The sequence below is a fragment of the Falco naumanni genome, chromosome 4 (genome assembly GCF_017639655.2).
Source record: "Falco naumanni isolate bFalNau1 chromosome 4, bFalNau1.pat, whole genome shotgun sequence".
In the NCBI taxonomy this organism is placed as follows: domain Eukaryota; kingdom Metazoa; phylum Chordata; class Aves; order Falconiformes; family Falconidae; genus Falco; species Falco naumanni.
The window spans coordinates 56,691,189-56,712,014 of NC_054057.1; the positions used below are offsets into that span (position 1 = coordinate 56,691,189).

The window sequence follows — 20,826 nt, forward strand, 5'->3', positions numbered from 1 at the left end:
TGGGTGTGCTTTTCTTATGGGAACATTCACTCTAAATATGAGCTAGAAAAACGTTATTTTGGTGTGTCTTCTTGCATAACATAAGTTGGAGGGATTTCTCAAGCTGAGACAGAATGTTTACCTCCCTGATGGCTTCGGGAAGTGACATTGCAGAGGACAGACTTGCCAAGCACAATAACCTTTGGTAGGTTTCAGGGAAAGATGTCATGATGATATTCTCTCTAGTACAATTCTTTTGGAATAAATTAAATACAGGGCATCTTGGAGTCCTGAAGAACACTATAGATAGCACAAACATTACAAGGTTAGCAGTAACTGAAGAGCTCCAGAAAGTAAAAGGACAGTTGCCACAAAACCTTTATGGAGCATGTTGTCAGGGATATAGGGCTATCACAAAAGCAGGAGAAAACTCTTAATTATCAGCGGTCAGTTGCTAACTGTTTCTAACCAGGAAAGTGATAAATGGAAATATAATAATGGAGCTCTGCATCCCCACCAAGGAGGCAACCTTGCTATGTATCACACTGCTGGTCTGCAGGAATTCACTAGTAGCTTTACCTGCACAGTGTTTCCTAACTGGAGGGATCCAAAACGCCTTTGTTTTTGCTATTCTCTGATTTAAGTATCAAACTTCATAAACAGAAAGGAACATTCCTCCACTGTGTTCCAACTATGCCTGACTGCTTTTCAGGAAGTTCACACAAGCAGTTTTGCCTGGAGAAATTCACAGTTCCAGATATAAGAATGTCAAAAACTCCCACCTGTTCACTGCAATTAACTCATCACCATATACAGTCTTCTTCAAGAAACTCTATGTTGCTTCAGCAGCTGAATTGGCTTTGGGGCAATCCTAGCACAAACAAGCTGGGCGTAACCATTCTCCTTTCAACCCTGCGACAGCGTGCTAAGTCTCGTTTATTAATGCTGAAGCAATATTAAAAATCCATCCAGGCTTTTAAATTTGTACTGTGGTGAATTCAGGTTTTTGTATGTTTCTGAGGTAAAATAATCACTAAGGATGTGTTCATGCCAGGTATGATTTTGTCCAAAACTGCTGCCCCTACATGGGAATAAAGTAATAGAATCATAGAACCATCTAAGTTGAAAAAAACCCTTAAGATCATAGAGTCCAACCATCAACCTAACACCTTTCTGTTCACCTTTGAAGTAATTCTAATTATGGACCAGGGCGCAGCACCTTCTGTTGCACTCAAACAACATAATTTTAAATCTTAAACATCAGATTAATTAAAAAAAATGGCATTTTGTTAGCTATTATTAGTGTTTAAAATTCATTCTTTCATCATTAAGATTTTCTCATTTCCCAAATATGGCTTTTGCAGTCTTTCCTCATTTTCCAACATGCAAGAACAAAGCACTTTTACCTCTTTCCTTGCAAACATTTCCTGCTACAGTGCTATAGAGAAATGCTTGAAACTACCCCTCTGGAAGATCCAAGCACACAGGAGAACATAGGTGGGTTTTCCACATTTATTAATTCCATCAATCTATCACACGTAAAAATCAGAACAGCCAGCGAACACACGCCTGCTGAGGACTGTGGCCAGCTGGAGAGGCCAGGGCAGAAAAAGAAGCGAGTTATGATGTTATTTTCTACGTTATTTACAATTAATGTAATACCTCCATGCTGAAGTGTACAAGTTTGACGTGTTTCACTTGACTGGCCATATTCTAAAATGCAGTAAATGCTGCCATCTAATGGTGTCTGATTATTGAACAAAAGCCCTCGGCTCATTCCAGCTTACACCGAACAAAAGAAATAGTTTCACCTCAAAAGCATCACTCTGCAGGGCAGGGCACAAGCAAGCCAGGCGGGACAGAAGCAGATCTCAAGTTGATCCACCAAGTACCTCTGCACCCCGCTTCCCAGTGCTGCTGGCACCGGGGGCAGGTTTCCGAGTTATCCTCGTCAACTTTTTTCTGAACAGAAGCTGGTTCTGGAAGCAATGAAGCTAGTTCAAACCATACTGTATCCAAACTCATTAACTCGTGGCTTCCATGTACCTTGATTTCTGCTAAAAGTAGCTTAGATTTGACTGTATCTGTCATATTTTAATAGTATTTAACACAGGGAATGACAGTAAAAATTAATTACCTTATTGTCCCTACTACTCCTGGCCTGAAAATGATTCCCTGTAAGAAGTAAAATATTTTTGGTTTTTTTGTGCTAATAGGTAGCTATTTTTGGAAAATTACATTACTGTGGTTCTACCCCTGAAGATACCTCTTACAAAACAGACAAAAATGTGTTAAGCAGATGAACTCTTTACTGAAGAATCTGAGACTGAAGATACCTCTTACAAAACAGACAAAAATGTGTTAAGCAGATGAACTCTTTATTGAAAAGTCTAGAATAGTCCTAGTTCATTAGTAGTTCTGAGGCTACAACATCTAACCAATCTAAGCTGCAAAAAACCCCAGCAAAAGCAATATTAATACACATTGTTCATACAAGGGCTTTTTTTCACAACCTATGAAATAAATACTTACTCTAACTTTAATAAAGATAGCCTTGTAAGATATACCATGAACTCCTTTTCATATTACTAAGTAATAATTTCTCTGACATTTAGATGAAGTATAGTGATGAAATTCTATGTACAATAATTCTTAACATTTTCTGAAAAGAATACCTCTTGTGCAACATCCCTTCATATCAGAAACTATTAGTATCACAATTTTCATACACTGAATGATACAAAGAGCAATTTATACACAACTTTCCAGCACAGACACCTGATGTTATGTTAAATCCATTTAGGTGCAAGCGTAAAGACATCTCAAAAATCCATAAGCATAAACAAACCCATCCAAAGGCACTAAGAGGAAGGTGGTCCCAAACAACATAGAAATTAGTGGCTGATTATACTCACAAGTTTTGAGTGAGCTCTTTTACAGAAAATGCAGTAATTATTTAATTTTGCTACAATAACCAATTTTTCAAACCAGGCTTTATCTCTAAAGAGATATACATTGTTCTACAGCTTTGTGTGCTTGTAAATCATATTACAGTTACAACAACCATGTACAGATTTCTTCTGTAAACACAGAAATACTAAGTGATACAAAAAATGACAGATGTAAAAATTAACTCCCCTACTCCAGTAGCTGAGGAAAATAAAATCCACGGTTTGATTTTCCTCTAAGATTTATGACATAGTTGTTCAAATCTTAATTGTTCTAAGGAGTATTTGCAAAACTGAACAACCAGAATACTGAAAGGCTCCCATCATTATTCTAATTTAGAGCATTATGCTCTGGGATCAAAATATTTTGTCCATCTGAAAACAACCGATACTGATTTAATCAAAAATGCTGCAGACTGGGGCAACATTATGTGTCCGCTTTATTGCTACCTGTTTCAGCAATGCCATCATAAAATAAAGGGAGAGATATGGAAGAGGTAGTTCGTGATTTATCCAGCTTCCTACCATTATTATCATTAAGCATTGATGCAATAAGACTTTCCTTCTCACGTGTTTCTTCTTCAAAGACAGCACTGTTATAATGTTTATGACGGTGTAAGAAAGATTTATTTTTAAAAGAACGCTGCATTAAATACCTCCTGAAAGCCCTTTGAATAACAAGAGCCGATACCTCCTCCTGTTTTCTTTTAAGGGTAGTAGTAATTGGCTTGTAAGAAATGTTAGATGAATTGGCAGCTATAAATTTTTCTTCCATGTGTAATTCAAGACCATCCAAATTTCCAGATTCTCCCAAGACCCTTTTAGTGAAAGCAAGCAAGATATCCAAGCAGTGGATCTTATCTCCAGTAACTATAGGGATGTCCAGAGATATAAGCTGAATTTTATTAGGCTTTGGAATGCGTAAGGGTTCTGCCAGAGCATCTGCAAAGTCTGAAAGAGCAGAATATTCAATAAACTGTGTTGCCTCAGGATCAAATTTTCCCCAGGTCTCATAAAACATATCAAAGTCATCCTCACAAAGAGGATCTGTGCTTTCTTCAGTGGCAACACTGAAGTTCTCTAAAATGACAGCTATGTACATATTTACAACAATGAGAAATGATATAATGACATAGCTTACAAAAAATATAATACCAACCGCCTTATTTGTGCAATTTTGTTTCTGTACAGCTGTTAAATTTAAGTTGGGAGCACATGAATTAGATCCTTTTAACATAGGGAGCAGGAGACCATCCCAGCCAGCTGATGTTGTAATTTGGAAGAGACAGAGAATGCTACTATCGAAGGTTTGAAAGTTGAAAAGGTTATCAATCCCACCTTCCCAGCCAACACAGGCAAAGTTTGTCATGCCCACGATGGCATAAATGAACATAACCAGAAAAAGCAAAAGACCAATGTTGAACAGTGCAGGAAGAGACATCAGTAATGCAAAAAGAAGAGTTCGAATTCCTCTAGCTTTTCGAATTAATCTCAGGATTCGGCCAATTCTCACCAAACGAAAAATTCTCAAAAGTGTAGGAGAGAACATGGCTTGAAAGCCTTCAGAAAGTCCAATACCTTTGAAATGAAAAAGAAAACAAAATGTTGTCAAGTGAAATTCCCTATTTGTGTCCCTTTTGTTACATTCTATGCTTTAGGTGTTGAAAGTAACATTGATCATATTACATCATTTTCAACAAAAAACATTACCATTAATTACTTACAAAAGATCTTACGCAAAGAAAGATAAATTGTATTAACTTTATAAAGAGGTATCACAAGTATGTGTGGTTTGGAAATTGCATTCTCCCAGATTTCTCAAATTCAGGGGGTGAAATTACGCATTGCTAAGTAGTTAAAAAATCCTTTTAAATCCATTCAGCTCCTGTGCTGGAAGCTATTGGGTGTGAGACTTTCATTAATGCTTGGTACTTGAATGAGATCAGAGAAGAGCAAGAAGAAAATAAAGGAAAACTGTCTTTCCGTACTCGTCCTCCATCGCACCTCCTTCTATGATCTTACTATCAGAGTAATGTAAATTATTACAAAAAGAAGACTTAAGAAGTCAGCATTTTCCTGGGTTGCATGGGATAGCAAAGGGGTGCTGTGCTTAGGGACGAAGCAGAGAACTCAGATCAGTTTTTCTTTATTCTATGATATAAACTGAGCCTGTGTAGGAAGCACAGACCTAATAAGCTGTACAAGAAATTCAAGCTATATGTGACCCTTTGTAGAGGAAATGATAAGCAACTAGTCTCATTTGAAAAGCAAAACAAAACCAAGCCAGTTTTAATAAGACTTTTCACCGTCACAAATGGTGACCCAGAATTAGAATGGTGCTGAGCAATCAAATTTTTCCTTAGCTTTCTAAATCAGCCCTCGGGATCTGCCTTCTTAAAAGAAATTCCTGGAAAATGAAATAAATCTTTCTCATTTTTCATATAAATGTATTTTTAAACTAATTGACTTTTACTGTGAAAACAACACTTAATGTGATTACATGTAAATTGAAAGCATAAAAACATTAAGAAAAGAGTTTAAGTACAATAACTTAGAAAAGATGTTACTGCATTAAATTCCTATTCTGTTAATTACTCAATAAAAACTCATACTTTAAAAAACAATTGAAAACTATCCATTTTAGTACTCTGCAAAGACATAAGGGAAAACAAAAACACATCTAAGGAATCACTTAGCATATGGTTTGAATAAGTGCAATGGATCTGGAATTTATTTATCAGCTATATGTAAGTGGTTACTTCATACTGCAATTTGGTTTTGTATTGGTAAAACACATTACCTATCTAATAACAACTGATACTTACTAACTAGTGAAAGGACCACAACAGCTAAATCAAATATGTTCCAGGCGCTGGTGAAGAAGTAATGTCTTAAGGCTAGTATTTTTATGACACATTCCCCAGTAAACACCACCACAAAAAAGAAGTTGATTTTTTTAAGAACATCCTTGATGTTATTCTCGTTATTTTCTGCCATCATAACGACCATATTTAGACAGATGAGAGTCACAATGGTAATGTCAAATGCTTTGTGCGATATTATATCAAACAGTAATCCTTGGAACGTGTTCTGTGGAGAGAAAGAGAAGAACTGCTTAATGTGAAAAGGAATAAGGCCTAAAAACCTTAAGATCCACCTGAGAAGAGTCTCAGGTCTGTGAAAGCCCCGTTCTGCCTTGCAAAATTGCTCAGCTTGGGAGGAAACACAGCGTGTAGTGCTGAATCGCCTGTTCTTGCTCACTGTACGCAGGCCTAAGCCATTGTTGGAAACTGCTGTACCAGGTACTAGAAATCATAAATCAGGTAAAGTTAGACACACCAATAGAAGAAAACGGTAACAAGCCAAGATTTATATAAAAGATCCTGGCAGGGTCACTTATAAAAGAAAGTTGAAAGGTTCAACTCTGAGGAAGGCTACCTGAGTGGGGCCGAAGGCCGGAATGACCCCCTCAAAACTGATGCCAAGAGAGGATTCTGCTTAGACTCCACCTATCATTAATATGCAATGTGATGTTGTAATTACATGAATAATGTATGAAGAGATGTTGCAATCACGTATGTCAAATGTATAAATTAGCCTGTTTCGCACCTGTGCTTCAGAGCGAGTTTCTGTGGTGCAAACCACCTCCTCCCCTGCGCAGATAATAAATAGCTTGCTGCTAAAAGTACTCAAAGTCTCTTAGCAGTTTTCCTCATTCCAAGGTTTTTTGGCATCAAATGCTACTGCGAAGATCCAGGCTACATTCAAATATTAATCAGTAATTTGTGCTTAGAAAGAGAATTTAAGGGAATATAACTTTAACAATAAGCTTCTAGAAGCACTTTTAGGTGTTTTGTTTAGACCTTCAAAGAAAACAGTATTTGGCTAAGTATTTTCAGGTATCATGCAACCACATTTCCTTAGAGAAAATACAGCAGGAAAACGTTCAGAATACATTGTGATTTCTCTTTTAATAGAAATACTTATTCTAATTAAAATGTCATAAGCAAGGAAAATTCTGAATAGTTACTATGTGAAGCCAGGCCTGGAATTAAATTTAAGAAACTGTAAGAAATAAAGCATAAGATTACTTAAAAGTAACAGCTATGGGGCATACACTACTCACTATTCCTTCTCACCTGCAAAAATCCAATCTAGTTGCAGAAGCAGTAGCATGCAACTTAAGTAACCAAGGTCATGGTATGAATATCAAATACTTAATATGAACCTTTATAAATAGATTGTACATTTGAATAGGTGATAAATAGGCTGTAAATTTCCTTAATTAATACCTACAAAGAAAGACTGCATCAGATTAAATTAAGAAATAGAGAGGAAAATGTAAATACTATATTGAATGAGGAAGATGATGGGCTCTAAAGTGAAGTTTATTCCAGATGCCTGGCTACTAAGTTTAAATACAGTCACCACCTTTATATCTTCTATCGTATTCTACTTCAGATGGTCCTACCAATGGTCTTGGGATGGGTTTCTGAGGTTTCTTGGATCCAAGTTTTTTTAGGGCATTATAATACTTTTTCTGTTCCTCAGTCAAAAATAGATCTCTTCCACCTAAGTAAACGGAAAGAATACTGTTGATCAGCTGAAGTTTAAGCACTCAACTATATAAACAGCAGCAAATTTATGCAAAAAAACAGTAACAACTGTCACGAGAGGCATCTCAGAGAGCACAGAGACCAAATGTCTTCACCATTTCTCCTTTTCCCCTTGTTCTTTGACAAGAAGTACTGCAAAAAGTTGATTAGGATTTGATCACGAAAGTCTAGTCTCGACAGTGCTCCCAAGTCACTTTCCTCAGCTGGGAGGGCCTTCCTGAAATTTTATAAATTTCCTTCATACTTTTAAAATGGCATAAGACTCATCAACAAGTAAAATACTTTCCATTTATATTTTTGGGAAAGGTAGAAACAGAAGTATATTGCTGGGCTAGCAAGTAAAGAGAGGGTTATGAACAAGCATTTTGGGACCAAATTCTGTGGGGGGTTCCTGATACTGAATTTCTGGTGCTCATCTGATTACCATCTACACCACCTGTACTACTTAGCAATCACTTCGAATCTGAGAATTCAGGAGAAGCCACTCATCATAAAAGCATTGAATGATTAGCATTTTGTACAACAAACACGTAAAACAACATTCAGTACAGCATCTGCACTTTGAATCACTCTGGTAAAAAAAAACCTTTGAAAATTCAGTTTAATTTTACTATATGGAATCTCTATGAAAATCCCCAAGAAGCAGCAAAGAAATGAAAATGAAAAAAAATGCCCACTGACAGCATGGACTGAGAAAAAAGTGTTACGTCCACATAAACTTCTAGCAAGTGTTCAGGCTCATAAGCTACTTAACCAGTGTTTCTTCTGTCTGTTGGGATTATCATAACTGGGACTTTGTTATAAAAGGAAATTATTATATTGAAGTTGGACCATTGTTCCTCAACTCCTACATATCCTTTCTCTGTTCAAATGCAGAGGGTAGAAGAATTTCTCGTGGGCCTTATTGCCATCTATCTCCACCAAGGGCAGTAATTCTTTGACACTTGGTGTATAAATCAGCTTACAGAAATAATAAATGACTCCTATAGAGATTCTGTCTTCCAAATATGAACCCTGAAGTTGTAATCCTCCTGTAGTTTACTCTGAGCAAAAAGGGTTATTCTGTTCTCCAGAGAAAATCTTCAAAGGAGAAGCAAAGAATTTCACTCTCCTGTAGAAAAGTCAATGTAACTTTTTTTGGCTTCTCTTTTCTAAAACTACCCACTCCTTCCTCCTTGTCCTCCTACCTAGAAAAAATCAAGAATAAATTACTAAAAGCTTTGAGGAGAAGGGGACTCCTATTTTCAAAACTTGGTATCTATTATTTTAAATTTCTCCAGTCAAATAGTTCCCTGAAAATATTAGACATGCAGACGTCAAACTAACATTCACTTAATCAAATCTGGATTATGAGAGACTCTGAATTAGCTCATGTAATACTTATCTTTTTCCTTTGTTGATTAAAATTGCTGATAACCACTCCAATGAAAAGGTTCAGCATGAAGAAAGATCCAAAAATAATGAAAATAACAAAATACATATACATGGCTAAGAATGCTTCAAACTTTGGCTGTTCATCTATCTGTTAAAAAAATCAAAACAGAAAAATAATATTGGTAAACATCAGATAATCACAGCTTTATCATTTCCAGTTTACAGGAACAAATCCTTTTATTGCCAGGAGGGGTAAATTATTCCTACCTATTTAAACCTTTATTTAGATGTACAACTAGAACAATTGTCTTGTTCTGTTTTGTTATTGTTTGTAAAAATAATTACAACGATATTTAGCTAAATCCAGCTCTAGTAAATTCTTCAGTCATAGATAAACAGATCAATCAGAAGTGATGCTGTGAACGCCTAGATTAGAAAAACAGCTGAGACTAAACATAATGGTGAACTGTCATCCCTTCAAATTCCAGCCAAGAAGCAGTTTTAAAAATCCAGCTCACTACAATCAGCCCTACAAGGAACAATTTTAATTAGCAGCTATTTCACTACATTCAAAAGCACAGCACTTGAATTAATAAGGAAAACGCAAATTAAATTAAACATAGAAAAGTTAAAACACACTGTACTACTGAGAGAATACGAAACAGCACATGGAAATGGGGAAGAAATAGTAAGGATGTCAAATTCAGGGAAGAAAACCTCCAGAAATAACTGATAGAGATGCATGCCATTTTATTGCTACTATACACACTTCAGAGGCATAGTCCCTCCAAGACCTTCTGAACTCTGTCGCCAAAACAGACTTGTCCAAAACTTGCAACACCTTGCCATCTGCATTCTTGAAATAGGTTTTTGTCTGGTGTCACTCTATTTTGACCAGTTTTCTTTTGTCTAAGTACCAGATATTTGGCACTCCAAGGATTATTGTTTTACTGCGTAGTATGATGCACTCATCCAGTTATATTTCTGACTTGATATTGCAGACAAAGCTGGAAAATGCATTGTGTGGATAGAAAAGGAAAGAAGCAAAGGGAAAAGAACTAAAATCTCACTTTAGCAACACACCTTACGTGAATCCACTGCTGCATACATAATGTCCATCCAACCTTTAAAAGTTGCCTGAAAAAAATGCATTATTAAGGTTATTCTCACTAAAATAAAATTTTTACAAATTAGGTAGAGTAATATAAATGAGATAAGAGTTGTGGAAAAGTGAGCAGTGTGCTATGAAAAAATGTGCATCACTTCTAAAGATCTGCTTGGAAGTATGATTCACTGGAGTTTAGTAAAGGGAAAAAAAAATATTTCCTGAAAAGAAAAATTGCCATGAATCCTGTGAAATGTCTTTTAATGTTAAATCTTATTAACTTTAAATTTGTGTAAATTCTCTGCTTTTTGAAAAAGCAGTAAATGTTTCAGCTTAAATAGGATATATATCCTAAAAGGATAAAAACAATTTCTAAGAAAACAGCAGATGATTCCTTCCTGCAACATTTAGCAACTCTGCAGAATCATAGGACACTTTGGTGGATACGGGCAAAGAACTTTATCTACAAAAGATACAAGGATAACAGCCACTTTAAAAAATGCCTTTAGGCATCTCTTTAGGGAGATCAATAAATTAGCATCCCAATATTTTATGACTTAAACAATAGAAGAAAATATAGCAATATAAATAAACTGCATCATACTTTTTCTTTCTCATCCACTCTGCACTAACTTTTACAAAAGAAAATGAGAATAACTTTAAATGTGGTAACATGCAGACTGTTTCAGGCTCCATATGTTAATCAAAATTAAAACAAAATTGAAGAGCCATGAAACATAGTGCCTAATTTTAATACAAGGTTGCATATGGTAAAATGTCCTTTAGGAAGAACTGAGCACCTTATAGATAAGAAAAATATTTATGGAAGCTAAAAAATCCCTCATTTCAGTGAAATACACAGAAGCATAGTGGTATCCCATGATTGGGCTGCTCAACACATTTCTTTGAAGAAAACTGAGTACGTTTTTAAAGAACTTACCACTTGGAGAAGAGCCAAGTATCCCATCCCAACATTATCAAAGTTTATATCACTATTTGTCCATGTTCCATTATAGAAAGTACAATTATCTCTGTTTTCAATTAGACTGATATTTCCTTTCTTGAGTATGCATTTTGAAAATTTTTTTCCAAGAAATTTTACTCCTGCAATGTTAAATAGGAGCCAGAAGACAACACAGACGAGTAAAACGTTCAAGATTGAGGGGATAGCTCCCAAGAGTGCATTCACAACAACCTTAAATAAAATGAAGGAAAAGAAAGAATTATTCACGTTCAATAGGACACCTTCCCAGAAAACCACTTATTTTTTCTTCTTCTGTAGGTATTGCAGATTCTCATCCATATGAAAACTAGCAGATGACAAATGTAAAGCCAGCCTTCAACTCAACATTAAGCTTGTCTTAACATGTAATTCTGTGGGGTCTATCTTGCCTTTTTGAGGAAGGAAGTAAAAGAGATGGTAACCAGAATTATCCTTGGGTAAAAGAAATACATAAGATTATTAGTCTGTAGTAGCTATGAGATCTAAAAATCAGGTATAGGGGAATGGGTTATATCATCTGCATTTACTACAATATCATAAATAACTCTCTTTTTATGTTGGAGGTGTTTTGTAAGAGAACAAGAGTTTGCTCTCCACAACAAAATGAACATCACCCAATAACCACTGGCAACTGACTGCACACAGCACACATAACTATATATATATATATATATATATATATATATATCTTTTTTTCTACTGACAAGTAATTAAAAATTGTTCCTTTTTTCCCAAGAAAATTAATTTTTGTTCAGAAGAATTTGCCAAATACTGCTGGATGAAATTTTTCCATGTCTAAGATGAACCAAAGAATGGGTTTCAGAAAAATATAAGTCTAAAAAAATTCTTGCTTAGTTTATTCTGCAAATTGCACTGAAAATTGAAACATGGAGAAATATTCTGGCATTCACATTAATATATGTAATAATTAATTGTGGTAGCACATTATAATTCCATTTCCTTATTTCACTTGTATTTATAAATTTCTATGAAAGTGTTAGGTATTCTTTCAAAATAACAACCATAATATGTAAGTTGGCAATCGGAACCATCTTAATGCCATCATGTCCCAAAACAGAGATTCAAATGCAATTATTACAAAACACACCCCCCCACCCCCAACATCCTTACCTTTATCCCTTCAAATCTTGACAAAGCTCGTAGTGGCCTCAATGCTCTAAGAGTCCTGAGAGATTTCAGGGCACTCCCAGAGGAACAAGGTGATGTGTCTTGGGAAACATTAGTTAGTCCCCAGGAAACAAACGACAGCTGTGTTCATTGAATTGAAACCAAGATCATTACAGGGTATACAAAAATGTATTTTATTTGTGTCAGTAGATAATCATAGGCTGAATGTTACAGTATCATTGACCATTAAGTCAAATGAGGAAAATATGCATTCAAAGTTATTGTAATATAATTTTACTTCATTGCCTTCTAATATTTTTAAAACAATGGAATTATTTCATTCTAATTTGAAACTTTTTTTTTATTTTTTTAAAAAACAGTTCACATAATTTTTTTTAATGCTAGTATAACAACCAAATTGGTAAGTATAGTGAATTTGTGCACTACAGGCCAGAAAGGGTTATTCAAATAAAATATTCCCATTTTCTGCACAGTTATTCTCAGAAGTGTACACAGTAATTCCATTAATTCCATATCATACCTTAAGATGGTGATGTGGAAACAAAATCTATTTTTAAAAGATATCCAGTCTTCACTTTAAATTTTCATGAGAGAAAATGAATTGAAAACATCACAAAATTGTTTCAATAATTAGGGTGCTTTCTAACAATTCATGATTTCCGTTTTTCTTCCTATTGCCTCTTCCTTCCTATTTGAGTTTGTTGCCTCATTGTCTAGCTGTTGGATATTTTCATGTTTTTCCTCAGTTTTGGATGGCATCACTATTAATATTACACATCTGTAAATGCCGAAGTCATGCTATACATTCATTGTAAATAGCAATGATATTAGATTTTTCTGTTGACATTTCCTAGTACTCCTCCACTTTCAGTGTTAACTATTCAGAGGCTATCAAACAGCTACTTTGACATTACTGGAAGTCAGCTGTTTAGATGTCCTTATTTCAAAATAATTTCAAAAAAAAAAAAAGGACAAAAGAATTTCAGTATCTTACCAGTGTATTGATTACAATCAAAAATATTCCATTTTTATATGGCAAGATTATATTATTTAACTTAGTCTGAATTGAACACTGCACTTCCTCCATCTCACTATGGATGATTTCATCATTTCTCTTTATAGATATATAAAGCATTGCTAGGATTTCTTGGTTGTAAGGCCAAACATATTTTCCTATGCCTTTAACTCTATAGTAAACCATTTTTTCAACAATACCTTTCAATTACTTTACCGTCTAAATTTCTTCTCCTTTAAGGAAGCAACTCTACATTTTTTCTGTTTCTAAATGTCAGAGCTCCCAGCAGCTTCACAGTTTTCTACTGGCTTAATTAATTTATTTTATTTTTATTTCTGATCACTAATTGCACTCTCTTTCTGCACTTGAAAAGGTTTTTATAACCAACATTCTCCTCAGTGACAGTGCTACCTTTTACTTGTTGAAACTTGTGTTTATTCACCATCAGATTTTACATGTAGTTCTCTATACAGAAAATATCAAAATTCAAAATGTGAGACAAGCTGAATACAATACTTACACATACAATGATGAAGTCAAGCCAACACCAGGCATTTGTGAAATAACTATGCCAACCATAAGCTATCCATTTCAGAAGCATCTCCATAAAAAAAACATATGTAAATATTTTATCAGCATACTCTAGGAGCTTTTTCACTGTTTTTCTCTCCTGCAGGTGAATATCTTCAAATGCCTGGAATTTCAAAATTTGGTTTTAAAACAGTTCAGTAGTTTTTTACAGATTTTTTTTTAAATTGCACAATAATACACAGTTTGGCTTATTATAGCCATTTCATATTAAATCACGGGCAACCACCACTTAGTTTTATACTTGGGTGTAAAAAATTAAACTGTAAAATAAGTACAATCTCATTTTCAGGTTGGTTGAAAAACCACATACTTCCAGTTCTTTATGCTCAACACTTCTTCAAAAAAATATCTGATGAGGGTCAATTCTGGCTATTAAACATCCTGTCTTCCCAAGTTAGTGGATAATTTTGAAGGTGTTGGTCTAAAATCCTTCATAATAAAGCTTGAATTAAACACATTAACCACTGTCTTTCAGACTTAGACCTTCCAAATGATTCATCTTTAGTCAGCCTGCAGGCTTTTTGTAATACAGATATGAAAAAAATATGACTAATATCTTATCTGGAACTGTTAATTCCTGGAATTTCACATTTTTTTCACCTAAATCTCGGCACTACTTTGATGTCAGTAAGGGTTTAGGAACACGTTTTATTGATTGCTGTATTTCATGCCATTGTTCACTACTGTTTAATACAGCTGCCACTTCGCTAACCTATTTTGAGTTTTTGATATTGCCTACCTGTTCCCATTTCCTTTTAACATCTTACATCATTTCCTCATCAAGCCTCTGGCAATGTCTTTATTCTTGCTTTCATCTGTTCCTCCTCTACCTTATAGCTCCATCTCAACTTCTTTTCTCTTTTGTGCCAACATTTCTAATGATCTATCCATCCATTTTCACTACCACTGTTTCCCCCAACAAATCTGGGCTTATTACTTAAAATCTTTTATTTATGTAGTTATATCAGAACTCACCCTGTACCATAGCTTTGCCCAGACCTTATGATTCCTACATGTAAATTACTCAGTCTCCTCTTGTCTCCTTCTCTTTCACACTGTCCCAAGAGCCTCTAGCGCACGTCAGGGCATTTAACAACTTCTCTTTCTCTTACCCTCATTCAAATTCATGTCCCCTTCTCTGACATTGCCTCTGCAGCTGCTAACTTTCTGTCTATCTTGCCATGAGTAAAAATGTTGAAATGAGAAGTTGAAGGGTCTGCCCTCTCAAAAGGAATACACTATATCACATCCTTGAGATGATGGAACACAAATGTCTTTGTTTTATAGAGAAAATGAAGGGTAGAGAGATCAACTCATTTTCCCAAAGGAACATGGCTGTAGTCTGTGACAAAGGTCAGGAACCAAACAGAGTCTGTCAAAACTTTAATCCATATCCAGCTCCAATCTCCATCAGCTCTTCACTTAACAGCTCCTTACCTGACTGTGGAATCTCTTATCCTTCTATTTTTGTTTAATAAATTCATTAACAGTCAACACTCCCTAAAGAAATAGCAGGCTGTGTTACAGGGGAGACTGACACAGGTGGTCCACAGACCTCTGGTTCAAGGGAGCATGGTAGCAAAGACTACTCAATGGTTTTGCAAGGATTAGTTCAAATACAGCGGGCCTTAATAGTTGTAAGTTATCACCAGTCACATTAAATCATTATGTATCTCTTGCAGAAACACCTGGGTGACTCTGCTATGTATCTCCAGTGCTCTAGGAGACACTGGTTATTCAGGCATTACAGCAGACCTGATTTGCTCCCCTGTATTTACGACATGCTGATAATAATAAACCAGCCTAAAAGGCCATAGATAAAGGGGGAGCTGGAGCACAACCAAGTGCTTAGCTCAAATGAGACCTGAAACAATAAACTCCTGTAAAATCATTGCTGTGTTTCTGCTTTATATTCTCACTGAAAAAAACACAAGGCAGAGATGCATCTATGTATAGTTACCAACAGTCTGGTAAGAGTTACGCGCTCCTGCTCTGCAGCGTAAGAAAGCAGTAATACTATTCCTGGAGCTAAGTGGTCTTTGAAGCGGCAGTCATTCAGTTGTGCTACAATTAGGAGAAATGTCTACAGAGTAGGGCTGTCACTCTGTCCACAGGACAAGTAATTTGACTGTGGGTAACTGAGAACTCCGGTCATTCATGTACATAAACCTATTTACCATTTCCTACCTTTTTTCTGAGCAGGTTTGATAATTAGCATCATCTTTTTCACAGTTTAACCTTGGCTTCCTTGATTTCCATCTACTATTCAAATCACCCATTCATTAGCAATGATGCTCTTCCAAATTTCTAACTATTAATTCTTCCTTTTCTCTGAGCACTGAGCACTTACCACACATTTTTCCGTGTATTATATGATAACCATCTCATTTAATATACTTCAAAGCCATGGACATGCCTGATGGTATTGTAACCCTTCATTCCAGCTGATTCAGAAAATTCTGTATCAGCAAATAACTTTATAAACAAACAGAAAATGGGCAAGCCCCTTTTTGCAAGAGGACAATAGTATCTTTGAAATCTGAAAGTTTTCAATGAAAGTTCTGACCACTGCAATACATCTTCGATGAAAAGAAATCATTATTGTTCTGTTATCTTGCATCTGGATACCAACCAGTTTTGTGTTCAACTCAGCCAGATCCTACAGTACATTAAATAATAACTCAGTTTCCTTCCTTGCTTCAGTTTGGTTCCATCTGAGTACAGAGAAATCCTCGGGATTCCCAGGGAATTCCCTTGGAGATTTTGCCACAGACATTTTTAAGCAGACAGTTCAGACCTATGGTTCAGTGGACAACCTAAATTAATGCACAGAGATTTTATCTGGAAAATTCTGACATCCGCCATATAGGTCACTTTCACACTAGTTGGTTATGCTCCTTCTGCGCTAAATAATGTTTTATTTAACAAATTACTTTCAGTAGACATAGTGAATATGGTTTCAAATCAAATAAAACTTCCTTTGTGCTTCAGTAGAAAGGGACATAATCAGAGTAGTGATGAAACATTAAATCACCTACCAGTTTACAGCCATCTTCAGTTTTAGATTCTGATCATTTTAATGTTTGGATGATTTTAAATCTAGGTTTTTACTGAGCAGTTAGTCTGCTTTATAAATTTAGGAGAAGCTTTATTTTTTTAAGATTTTCTAAGTAATTTCAGACCCTGGTTTAGCCTCCTAATTAAGTACACAAGTGTGTGAAGAACTATGTTCCATGAAGAATGGGACTATGCAGATGACTATGGTTCCAGATATTTAAATACCTTATCCAAGTGGACAAAAGCCTTGTAACTCCTAAGGGATACATTTATTATGCTCTTGTCTCTCCCTGGGAAAAGGAATGTGAGAGTAGAAGAAATAAACAATAATATGATTCCTTTCCTTTCCTAACAACCATCAATCCAAAATTTGACAAATTGAATTAAATTTACCAGTGCTGCGCTGCTCAATATTATCATAAAAATTATAAAATTTTCAAACCAGCTATGTTTAACAATTCTGTAGCAGGTTTTTCTAAAATTCCACCAAGTTCTGCCTGGAAACTTAGTTATATCCACTACACAACACGGGAAACATTCAATACAACCTGAAAAGAGAAAGAACAGCATATTAAATTCCATTGAACATGTGGAGACATAGAATCTAAAAACTGTAAGACATCTTAAAATGACCTTCTATATACTATATAAAGAAAGTGCTGATTTACCTATGGGGTGATGCCGTGGCTGAAATGATCTAAAGCTAAAGAGAAGATATGATTTGTAGTCCAAAATAACCTCTTTTAATGGAGCAACTCATACATGGAAAAAGCACAAAAAAGCCATTACTTCCATCAAAAAAACCTTGATTATTTTATTTTCTGCATTTATTCTTTTTGTTTTGAAAAGAGATATTACCTTACTAGTGGTTTAGTAAATTATTGTTTTCACTGATAATTGCACTTGATTGTACCGCGGAGATGTTACAACTAGATTCTCTGTTCACTGTTTTGCACCAGAAACACATTTCACCAGTAAGATGTAAAGGTGGTAGGACTCAACTATGAGTCAATGGGATCTAAGGAGCTATTCAGGCAATCAAAGGTAGGCGTCCACGTTGGGATGAGCTACACCATCCCTCTGAATCCCATTAGCTGCACTGACTGAATATTCATCCACTGTACTGCGAGCTCAGACAAATTCGGTTGACGTGCTGTATTAAGACACCATCTACCAATGTACTTACTGTAATTGATGTCCAACTGCCCCTTCAGGAGTGCTTTGAGTACCTTTGCTCATATACAGATACTTACAGCCTGATGCCTCAATATAAGATCAACTCACACTCCAGAGGTGGCATTTTGCTACCTAAACACAGGAGTTTAGAACCATTTTAGGCCTCTTCAGATATTCTGCAGCTTCTGTGACAGTTCTGCCAGCTCCAATGCCGTTGTCTTGCAAACTTTCAGGCATCTCATATGGTACTAAATACCTGTGTTCAGGCTTCTCAACCCTACTCCAGATCTGTGCTGGCTTCAGGTATATTTCTTTGAGGTTTTATGTTTATTAACAAGTGTCTCAGGCAAAGAGTTTTTGCCAATTTGGAAATGTTCCAAACAGATATCTTTGAATTCTGGTTCATTTGGGGTCACTGCAATAAAGAAAAGATTCTTACTTTCTGCAAAGCATTCCTTAGGTAGACGTGACTTTTTAGGCTGGCAAAACATCTCCAGAAGAGTAACTGGATCCACAGTGCTGGCTTCAGAATAGCTACCAGCATCACATTTCTGCACAGGAGAAGGGCAAAGAGGAAAATTTACTTGCTTTTAATTAATACGGTTACCAGATTTAAAAGAAATGAAACTTAACACACACACACACACACCCAAAAAATAATATCTGCAGCATATAAATTACCTTAATATTGTTGAACTACCAAAACAAAATTACAAATAATAGGGCAGAAAAGGCTAATCCCTACTGTTTCTTTCCATGGTTTTAATTTCCTAAGTTTATTGGTTTCTTTAGCTGTTTACACTGGACTTGCAGGAAGGAAAACATTTAGAAGAGATTATTCTACAACTTTAATTTAGAGAAAACTCTGACTTCTTCATGCCAATCCAATACCCTTTTCATTTTCAGAGATACAAAGCATGTCTCAAAAGGCTTGATAGTGGAAAGGCCTAGCAGGAAAGAAATGTATGTATAGTCTACACATCTCAAAGGATTGTAGTTATTAGTAGGTAACGTACACACCTAGAAAACTAAGGACAATAAGGAAAACAAGTATAAAGAAAAAGGAATAAAACAATCTACCAGCCATAAGGTGTAAGTGCCCTGTATGACATGGAAAGGGAAGACATGAGGATAGGGATAAGAATAAGAAGCCAGAAGGAGGGAATTAGCTCTGTTGACAGCCATGCTGCTTTACATTAACTTCAGGTCCTAGTGAATCTTCAGCATAGACAAAAATGAAATTATTTAAATCCAAGGGCATTTTGATATTTTTATTTTTATGTAAGTATAATTAAATAATGCATAACAAACAAAACTACTGTCAACTTTATCTAAAATATGAAAATGCTAAAGTGGTTTGACTTTTGGAGGTAGTAATCCAAAAAGCTGATGAACTTCCATTTAATTTCCTGGGTCACTGGAGGCAAGCCATGATTCTTCACCTATTTTGATGTGGACTGTACCATATCAGAATATGCTTCTAGAGCTTATTAGATCTATTATGCATTAGAGTAAGTTTCTAGACCAGAAAAAGTATGGTTGTTTTGGGAACTGTTTCTAGAGAACAAATCTTTGCATCCAAGGATAACAGCAGTTATCTATAAAAATGAACGGTATCAGATATGTTTAAAGTGAGTGTGTTTCTCCATTAATTTCTCTTATTTTGTACAAAATAATATATTAAGTTACATTGTTAGCCATGGCTGCTTATGCGAGACAAACCTCCATGCTTTAAACTATTGTTACCTCTAGAAAGATGTACCGTCTTCACAGGGATTATACTTTCTGCTCTTCAGAAAACCCCACCTTGTCCTGTCATTGCTGAATGAGAGAACCGCTGTGACAATTTTAATCTCTAGCATATGCCACAAGATGATAAAAGTTATAATTACCTCTTTTTCCTCTTTCTTTTGGTGTGTTTCGGAGAAATAACTTATAGTTTCAGAAGTCCCAGAAATCTGACTGAAACCACTTGAACTCCGGCACTGCTCTCTATGTCTTAATCTGTCTCCCTGCATGAAATAATGCAAACTGGTTTATTTTCCACATTTTTCTTCCTGACAGTCATTCTTAAAAGTCAAAATTCTTTAACAGAATCTAAAGCATCCACAAAGTTTACCATGTTTATCTTTTTAGAGATAATTAAATGATATCCCTAAAAGGCATGTAAAAGATTGGTTTCTTCTTTGCTTTCAAATACCATGGTCCTGTGGTTATACTGTGGAAAGGTATCATTCCTCAAGATCTACATTTAGCCCACTGATGGATTCAGCAGCCACCTTTGCAGCTGGACCCCAACAGTCTAATGTTTCTAGTTACAGGCAGAAGAGCTAAATGATCCAAATCAGTCCTCAGTCCTTTCGCCACAACAAATTCCAAACAATACCAGATTCCACTACAGCAGGGAAAGGATTTCTTTCATCAGATGCTTATGGACAACATATTTCAAATTGCCACAGATAATTCTACGTTTATTAGCAATTTCTGCTTCTTTGAGAATTTGTCCAAAGCTATTCCACTGACAATGCCTCCTCTTATAACCAAAAACATAGGAAATGGATCCTACCTAGACACTGACTATATCATAATCCATCCAAAAACAGCACCTGCTTTTGACATTTCTGCCATAGCGTAATACTAGGTAACTGTACTTTGAGCCCAAATACCTGTTCTGATAGATATAAAATATGGTGATATCACAATCATAAGATAACTAACACTCATAAAATACAATCCTTAACAAGCTAGTCTAGGTACAGTATAGTTGGCAAAGCCTGGTGTTCCATCTGAGCTTGCTCCTCACACATTTGGAT

The 20,826-nt window shown here is 35.6% G+C and overlaps 1 protein-coding gene across 2 annotated transcripts in view; it reads right to left on the bottom strand.

Annotated features, from left to right (window-relative positions):
• Positions 1 to 1,477: 1,477 nt before the first annotated feature.
• LOC121087661 (sodium channel protein type 5 subunit alpha-like) overlaps positions 1,478 to 20,826 on the bottom strand; it is a 53,772-nt gene continuing 34,423 nt past the window's right edge. The window contains exons 17-28 of one of the 2 annotated variants that reach the window (XR_005827698.1): positions 19,906 to 20,025; positions 18,453 to 18,564; positions 17,231 to 17,385; positions 13,710 to 13,883; positions 12,157 to 12,294; positions 10,963 to 11,217; positions 10,001 to 10,054; positions 8,928 to 9,065; positions 7,399 to 7,503; positions 5,753 to 6,017; positions 2,316 to 4,505; positions 1,478 to 2,245 (exon numbers count right to left, since the gene is read on the bottom strand). Coding sequence is in view for 1 of the 2 variants with exons in the window: in XM_040592941.1 (XP_040448875.1) it covers positions 3,355 to 4,505; positions 5,753 to 6,017; positions 7,399 to 7,503; positions 8,928 to 9,065; positions 10,001 to 10,054; positions 10,963 to 11,217; positions 12,157 to 12,294; positions 13,710 to 13,883; positions 17,231 to 17,385; positions 18,453 to 18,564; positions 19,906 to 20,025 (2,667 nt within the window). In the remaining variant the exon portion in view is untranslated. Of the gene's footprint in view, positions 4,506 to 5,752; positions 6,018 to 7,398; positions 7,504 to 8,927; positions 9,066 to 10,000; positions 10,055 to 10,962; positions 11,218 to 12,156; positions 12,295 to 13,709; positions 13,884 to 17,230; positions 17,386 to 18,452; positions 18,565 to 19,905; positions 20,026 to 20,826 lie in introns of both variants that reach the window. The other variant, XM_040592941.1, reaches the window with a different exon arrangement.